Source organism: Natator depressus, chromosome 27 (genome assembly GCF_965152275.1).
Source record: "Natator depressus isolate rNatDep1 chromosome 27, rNatDep2.hap1, whole genome shotgun sequence".
NCBI lineage: Eukaryota > Metazoa > Chordata > Testudines > Cheloniidae > Natator > Natator depressus.
Window position 1 is genome coordinate 7,563,411 of NC_134260.1, and position 8,607 is coordinate 7,572,017.

At 57.6% G+C, this 8,607-nt stretch overlaps 1 protein-coding gene across 1 annotated transcript in view; it reads left to right on the forward strand.

Annotated features, from left to right (window-relative positions):
- Positions 1-8,607, forward strand: part of KCNH6 (potassium voltage-gated channel subfamily H member 6) — a 101,122-nt gene that overhangs the window by 76,775 nt on the left and 15,740 nt on the right. The window contains exons 5-6 of the mRNA XM_074940826.1: positions 4,630-5,055; positions 7,604-8,003. Of these exons, the coding sequence (XP_074796927.1) occupies positions 4,630-5,055; positions 7,604-8,003 (826 nt within the window). The remainder of the gene's footprint in view (positions 1-4,629; positions 5,056-7,603; positions 8,004-8,607) is intronic.

Here is an 8,607-nt window from a genome sequence, read left to right on the forward strand (position 1 = left end):
CCCAAACACAGAGCAATGGCAGGGGAGCCTAGTGAGAGCGGGGAGGGAAAGGAGGCCCCCTCAGACGCCTCTCGCTGGGCTATGGGACCTTTACCCTCCAGCCAACGAGCCAGGGCACCAACCAGGCCGGGGCCTTACACTCAACCCTGGCTGGTGGGCAACCTCCTGGCTCAGCCGCGGGTGTAGCCAAATCGACGCCCCGTATTATTCATGAAAGGGGGAGTGGGGGATGCCAGGCCAGGGCTCTCGCTGTGCAGCGCGGCCTGGCTCTGCGTGTGAGCAAGAGCCACCCTGCTGGGCTGGCTTTTCTCCACGGCACCTTTGGGTGGCTCCCTCCTCCGTCCTGCTGGGGCACGGTGCAGGGGCTACTGGAGCAGAGCAGGCGTCTGGCCTCTCCCTTCGGGGCCCAGGAAGTCTAGAGTTGCTGGCTCACCGAGGGTTTGGGACCCTGAGGGCTGGACATCCCACCCCCCGCCCTCCTGGCAGCAGGGGCCGACCAGATGGGTTCCGGCTCCCCTCAGATTTGGAAAGACCCTGAACTGTCTCTCTGTTTCATGCCGATGAACTCCCTCCTCTGTCAGGTCACTGGGGAGTCTGAGACCTCCCCTGGCATCTCCCCGCAGTGTCCTGGTCAGATGGACCCTAGGGGGTCTGGAGCTAGTAAGCTCACCATAGGGGGGTGACGAGCACTGGCCTGTGTTAGACAGGAGGTCAGACGAGATGAGCTAATGGTCCCATCTGGCCTGAAACTCACTGAAACTACAGCAAGGGAGAGAAAGGGGCAAAAGACATATCGGGCTTCAAGACTAAGCTTGATAAGTTTATGAAGGAGATGATATGATGGGATAGCCTAATTTTGGCAATTAATTGATCTTTGACTATTAGCAGTGGATATGCCCAATGGCCTGTGATGGGATGTTAGATGAGATGGGATCTGAGTTACTACAGAGAATTATTTCCTGGGCGTCTGGCTGGTGAGTCTTGCCCACATGCTCAGGGTTTAGCTGATTGCCTTATTTGGGGTCAGGAAAGACTTTTCCCCCAGGGCAGATTGGCAGCGGCCCTGGGGGTTTTTCGCCTTCCTCTGCAGCGTGGAGCACAGGTCACTTGCTGGAGGATTCTCTGCACCTTGACGTCTTTAAACCACGAGTTGAGGACTTCAGTAGCTCAGACATAAGTTAGGGGTTTGTTACAGGAGTGGGTGGGTGAGATTCCATGGCCTGCATTCTGCAGGAGGTCAGACTAGACTATCATAATGGTCCCTTCTGACCTTAAAGTCGATGAAGTTGTTTCTCCTGGACTCCAGAGCGAGGCAGGGCTCCGGTGCACGATACACCACCATATGTCCCCTTCGTCCTTCCTTGATGTTTCCTTCCCTCCCCATCACCATGCCAGGGCCCTACTGCTGCGACTGCCTCATCACACCCCTCTTGTCACACAGTGTCTTGCCGTGGTCATTTTGTCCCCATTGTCTCTGTGTGATGGGTCCTGGAGTGGGGAATGGTCGCTCCAGGCATCCAGACGTGGGAAAGCTTGACTGCAGCCAGACACCGCGTGCGGAAACACACCTGGGCAAGCTGCAGCCAGGGCCACCAGGAGCTGAGCCCTGCGGTCTCCCCCTTGCACTGAAAGCTGATGGGCAGAGTCAACCTGCTAGTGTTTCCCTTTAGCAGACGACCAAATGTGGTGAGAAGCATGAGGCTGAGGGAAGGGGCAGGGCCCAATCTGATTCCATTCCCCTTGGTTTACCCGTCAGGATCTTAACCCAGTCCTTGGATGGTATCAGCAAACTTTTACTTGGGCTGATTCGGGCTTTCTGTCTTTAACTTTTGCTGGCTTCTACAAGCAATTTGATGTAACAGGCCAAGTTGGACGATTGTTACCTTGGACAGCTTAACAGAACAGGCCTGTGTACAACAGTGGGTAGAGGGGAAATTTGTTCCTGATCACACCTCCAGCTAGTGCCCTGAAGCATGAGGTTTGATGCCCTTCCCTATTGTTTTAGCTAGTGCCATTGCCCCCGATTACGCCTGTGCCACCCCACCGATCTGAGCATGGCTGCCGTGGTGAGAGACTGGAATATGTTGAGGGAAACGTTCCCCCGGGGTGCAAACAACGTCCAGCATCTAGGTTTTACCAAGCTAGGCCCCTCTGGAATCTCATGGCTGTCACGGCATTCCTTCCTGCAGTGGCAGCAGCTACAGATCCTGGATCCCCAACATCCCTGCCAGATACTCTAACAGGGAATCTCCATTATCTGTTAGCAGTAGAGGGCTTGTGACACACAGCTGGGAGCAGCGGAGGATGCTAGACTGTTCATCGTATGCACGTTGTCAGGGGGCGTTTACCAGAAGGGGAATCCTTCTTGTAGAGTTTGGACAGGGTGGATAGAGGAGGGGCTTCCCCGCTGCCTTCTGTGGGCGCGAGTGACAACAGTGGGCAGCCAATGGGCTGCCAGGCCCGGCTGGCAATGTGGGCAGCAGAGCAGCTGGGGGTTTCTTCCAAAGTCATCTCAGCAGATAAACACAGAAAGAAACCTCGTCCGCTAAATAGACAAAGAAAACCAAACGCTCTCTAACCTCCTCTACAGCAGCCCGTGAGTCACTGGCCGGGCTGCGCTAGCATCTCCAAAATAAAGTGAGCTCCAGGAAAGCAGACCTAAAATCAGGGGCATTTCTATGAGTCAGGCAAAGCATGTGCGGGGCCTGTGAACTCACCCTCGCGCCCTGTTGACTCACCTCCTGCCTGACCTGCAGCCCCTGCTAGTCCGGTCCTGCCCCCTCCCCGTCCCAGCTTGGCCAGTGCATCTCCATGCCAGCTCCCTGCTCCCCCTGCTACTGCAGCCTTGTGCCTCGCCTGGGCAAAGATTGCCAGGTGCGTGAGGATGTGTGGTGGGCAGGCCATGGCTGGGGTGACCCTGTACACAGTGGGGATTGCTGGGGAACAGCGAGAACAGCGTGTGCTCTCCCACTCAGTCTGAGCAGGGCCGGCTTGGCCTTGGCTGTCCTTGTCGATTCCTACAGCTCCAGATGCTTCCAGCCTTTCTCTCCACTGCCCAGGGTCCAGTGACCCAGGCCAATGGCAGCTGTGTAGCAAGGCTGAAGAGCTGAGGGCCCCAGACTGAGAGGGTTCTGGAGAGATCGCTGGGTTGATAGGGGCATACGATAGACAACTGGATATATAGATAGATGGGCAGATGGGATCCCAGACACACAGGCCATTAGATAAGAGTCCCATCTCTGACCTCCAAACTCTGGTCCCCCTAAACTATTGCCCTGTGTGAAGCTGCCGGGCACCCCACTAGCCCTGGTGCCCTAGGCCATGCCTTGTTCATGCCTCCTTCACCCCCTCTGTGTAGTGCTAAGCATCCTGCTCTGTAGCGGACCCCAGCATGGTTCTGTTGGCTGCAGCCCATACCAGCTCCTGCCCTCACTCCCAGTTCCCGGCACTTTAACTTTCCTGTAGGCATGTCTGCAGGAATCCTTCCCTTCTTGGAAGGAACACGGCACTGCCTAATCCTGGCTCGAATCCAGGAGTCTCTGGGGAGATGAGCCAACAGCCCCTATGGGCCAGTGCCTGGGAGCTGTGTACAGAAAATAGCCCATGAGCAGATTAGCCCAAGAGTCATTAGCGAGGAAGGAAGATGAGGGAATGGTGCAGTCGCCAGCGAGCGTGAGGAGAGGAGCAGGGAGGTTTGCAGGATGGGGGCTGGAGGGGGCTCATGCTGCAGATCTGGGTTCAAATCTGCTTCAGATCTCACAAGTGTCATGAGTATCACAGTTTGGCGGCTACTGGCCTTCAGCTCAAAGGGGCAGAACTGAGGGGCAGCGGCAGAGCTGGGTGTGGGGAGCCCGGGGCTGGGATAACAGGGGGCTGCGGGTCGGGAGTGAGGGGCAGCGGCAGAGCTGGGTGGGGGGAGCCCGGGGCTGGGCTAGCAGGGGGCTGCGGGTCGGGATTGAGGGGCAGTGGCAGAGCTGGGTGTGGGGAGCCCGAGGCTGGGCTAGCAGGGGGCTGCGGGTCGGGAGTGAGGGGCAGCGGCAGAGCTGGGTGTGGGGAGCCCAGGGCTAGGATAGCAGGGGGCTGTGGGTCGGGATTGAGGGGCACTGGCAGAGCTGGGTGGGGGGAGCCCAGGGCTGGGATAGCAGGGGGCTGCGGATCGGGATTGAGGGGCACCGGCAGAGCTGGGTGTGGGGAGCCCGGGGCTGGGATAGCAGGGGGCTGCGGGTCGGGAGTGAGGGGCACTGGCAGAGCTGGGTGTGGGGAGCCCGGGGCTGGGATAGCAGGGGGCTGCGGGTTGGGCGTGAGGGGCACCGGCAGATCTGGGTGTGGGGAGCCCGGGGCAGGGGTAGCTGTTCAGGATTCTTCATTCCATTCCTAACATGTTGCCGGCTGCTGTGCGCTGAGCTGTGGTTAGCTTTGAGCTGCCCAGGTGAGCTCAGGCCATTTTCCTGAGTGGGTGCCAGGGGGAGGGATCAGCAGTTGGGAGGGCTGATTAGGGAAGGGCAGAGCAAAGAGTTGTTGAGGACACTTGGTGCCATCAGGCAAAGTCGGGCTCCAGGACCTTCTCAGCCCACCTCCCGCCTGGTTCTTGCATCCCCTGTGCCCCTCCCATGCCCATCTCCCTGGCAGGTCCTGTCGCTGGGCGCAGACGTCCTCCCGGAGTACAAGCTGCAGGCGCCGCGGATCCACCGATGGACCATCCTGCACTACAGCCCCTTCAAGGCAGTGTGGGACTGGCTGATCCTGCTGCTGGTCATCTACACGGCCGTCTTCACGCCCTACTCAGCCGCCTTCTTGCTCAACGAGGAGCAGGAGGAGAAACGCTGGAACTGCGGCTACTCCTGCAACCCGCTCAACATCATCGACCTCATCGTGGACATCATGTTCATTGTGGACATCATCATCAACTTCCGCACCACCTACGTCAACATCAACGACGAAGTGGTGAGCAACCCTGGCAAGATCGCCATCCATTACTTCAAGGGCTGGTTCCTTATCGACATGGTGGCTGCCATCCCCTTCGACCTGCTCATCTTCCGCTCCGGCTCCGATGAGGTGAGCAGTGGTACGACGCAGAACCCGGAGACCCGGGCTGAGCCCTTAGAGGGTAGAGTAGAGACCAGTCTGCCTGGGGTTTCTGGTGCCCAAACACCATGTTGACAATGGAATTACAGATGGGGGGAGAGAGAGACATGGATAGATGGATAGAGGGGTGGATGGATGGATAGATCCATCTAGATAGATCTATCTAGCCTGCTCTGCCCCCTGCCTGAGACATTGGCACCCTGACAATCTCCTACGTAGGAGAAACCCACTCAGGACAAGGTACCAACAAGACTTAGTCTTCCAAAGGCCTAGAAGGGCTGGGAAGAGACACTAACCAATCAGCAGCCAGCAGGCGAGTTAAGAAGGCTTGCTGCGCCATCTCCTGGGGAGTGTTGGGTGAAGCTGGGATAGGAGAGGAGCACTTCAGGCCTAACCCAGGAGCTGGGTCAAGGAGGTGTTGTGGCCAAGCGGTTACTTTGGTTTGGGTTTATCTGCGACTTTAAAATAGCAGATAGCCAAAGTCTGAGTCCAGCCGTAAGCAGCTGCTAGCGGACTGGCATGGAGACACTGCAGGAGTCGCCTTGCTCTGAGCGGGCTGTCCTAGGTAGAGAGAAGGGGTGGAAATAGGAAGAGATGGATAAGGAGAGAGATGGGATAGAGGGGGGAAGAGATAAAGAAGGGGGGGCAGATTGATAAGAGGACAGCAGAAGAAACATCTTTTTCCTGGTATACACCAAGCAGCTCTGATCTGAGATTGCTGTTGGGTAATAACCCAATGACAATAGAGCTGCACTCCAGATTAGCCAGGGGGTGCGGATTCTGACTGACCCCCCCCAGTAACAAGCCACTGTCCACACAGCATTGTTCGACTGTGGGGGCTTCCACATCGAGGAGTGGCTCCCCTGCTCCCTGGAGGAGAAGGGAGACTGGAGTAGATCGACCAGAGATTGTGATTTAGTACGGCAGGGTGCTGGGTTAGGCCAGTGATCTGCCCCAGACATCAAGGAGGCCGCTGGACTAGCTGGATCTGGTGGGGCCGTTCTAAGCCTAGGAAGATGTTTTGGGGAACACGGGGGACGATTTTACTGTTATTTACTCGTGTTTTGGTAGCACCCAGAGGCACTAACAGAGATCAGGGCTCAGCGCTGCACAGACACATAACAAGAGACAGTCCCTGTCCCGGTCTCAACAGACAATGGGCAGGAGGGGAAGTGACTTGCTCTAGGTCAGCGGTTCTCAAACTTTAGCAACCCAAGGACCCCATTTTGATTTTAAAAATTTTGCGGACCCCCAAGCCTCCCGCTCATCCCCAGGCCCTGCCCCCACTCCACCCCTTCCCCCAAGGCCCCACCCCTGCCCCACTTCTTCCCGCCCCCCTCCACCTCCGCCCCGCCTCTTTCCTAAACCGTCCCCGCTCCTTCCCCTCCCCCAGCACATCCTGCACACCGGGGAACCAAGGGTACTCCAGAGGGTCCGCCAGCCCCACTAATTAACTCCTCTCCCTCCCTTAACTCCTCCTCCTCCCTCCCAGTGCCTCCTGCATGCCGGGGAACAGCTGTTCTGTGGCATGCAGGAGCCCTTGGGAGGGAGGGGGAGGAGTTAATTAGTGGGACTGGCGGACCCCCTGGAGTACCCTCGCAGACCCCCAGGTGTTCGTGGACCCCAGTTTGAGAAATGCTGCTCTAGGCCAGAGATTGTGCCAGAAATAGCAGCTCCTGAGGGCCAGGATGGCTTACTGCCTGGGGGGCCTGATAACTCAGTCTCTAGTCTCAGGTGTTTGGGGGGTTCTCTAAGCCTCTCGATGGGCTGGCATAGTCCCCTGACTGTGCCGCCGAATCCTGGTGTCGCCTCAGCCAAGTTCCTGCCCCCTCTGCCTCCATTTTCCCCCGTGTAAGCTTGGGTGACAGGTGCTGAGGATGGTGCGGGCCACGTGGTTGTGCCTCTGTGATTCCGACTGGAATTTTGTAGCTTGTTAGTTATGGTAGCCTCTGTGGCCAGGAGCCTTGTTACTCTGGCCTGTCCCAGGCCCCATCAACAAGGGAGAAGCTCAGCAGGAATTGATGGGCATTTCAGTTCATCGCTGGGGGATTGCTCTTTTTAATCAGGACCACTGGTACTGATATTTCGCGCACCGTTAGCCCCAAGGATCTCAAAAGCAAGTTACAAATGCTCAGTTATGTTTCCCTCCATAAGGGTTATTATCCCCCTTTAACTGAGTACAGAGAGATTAGGGACTTGGCCAAATGAGTGGCAAGGCTGGGAAAGGACCCAGGAGTCCTGATGCCCAATCGTCTGCTCGCACTAATAGAGACCTCCTTTCTCAGAGCCAGGACTACAACCAAAGAGTCTTGGCTTCTGCTTTAACCACGAAATGGCCCTTTCTGTCCAGAACTAGGACGAGGACCCAGGAATCCTGACTTCCAGTCCTCTGTTCTAACCACTAGACCACACCGTATCCCAGAGGCATGAATGGAACCCAGGAGTCCTGGCTCCTCGTCCCCAGTTCTAATTGTCACCTCCACTGAGGATTTCCCTTCCCCCATTCCCCTGCCTGCAGACCACCACGCTGATTGGGCTGCTGAAGACGGCCCGGCTGCTCCGCCTGGTGCGCGTGGCCCGCAAGCTGGACCGCTACTCCGAGTACGGGGCGGCCGTGCTCTTCCTGCTCATGTGCACCTTTGCCCTCATCGCCCACTGGCTGGCCTGTATCTGGTACGCCATCGGCAACGTGGAGCGGCCCTACATGGAGCACAAGATCGGCTGGCTGGACAACCTGGGCGACCAGATCGGCAAGCGCTACAATGACAGCGACCTCTCGTCCGGCCCCTCCATCAAGGACAAGTACGTCACGGCGCTCTACTTCACCTTCAGCAGCCTGACCAGCGTGGGCTTCGGCAACGTCTCCCCCAACACCAACTCCGAGAAGATCTTCTCCATCTGCGTCATGCTGATTGGCTGTGAGTGCCTGGCCGGGCCTCCCGGCCTGGTCCCCGCTCATCCTCCTGGGCCACATGACCCTCAGCTGTGGGACCTCCCCACCCCTGCCTGTTCCCACTCGCCCTCCTGGGGTGCAGTGGTGGCCGGAGGCCACAGGGGCTGCCCTGGGGAGAGGAATGGGTTAGCTCACATTGAGAAGGGTGAGGAGAGCTTGCCCGGCCCAGCACCTGGGTGCAGACAGCTGCCTGGAGCAGGTATTCTCTGCACTGAGAACCCAGCTTTGCTTGGGGAGGCTCCCGAGAGTCAAGTGTAGGAAAAAGAAAAGGAGGACTTGTGGCACCTTAGAGACTAACCAATTTATTTGAGCATGAGCTTTCGTGAGCTACAGCTCACTTCATTGGATGCATACTGTGGAAGCTCCCAGATCCATGACAACCAGAGACTGCCTGTACTAAGCATTTGGAGGGGTCAGGCAGGGGGCACTAGACCAGAGAGAGAGATGGTTTCTGGCAGCTAAGAAACAGGGTAAGGGACTTTTGCGTGGATTGACCCCCCCGCCCCAGCCTGACCCCCCGCAAGAGACACCTCCAATCCCCAGTGGGCTTTGGCCCTACAGCCCCCCAT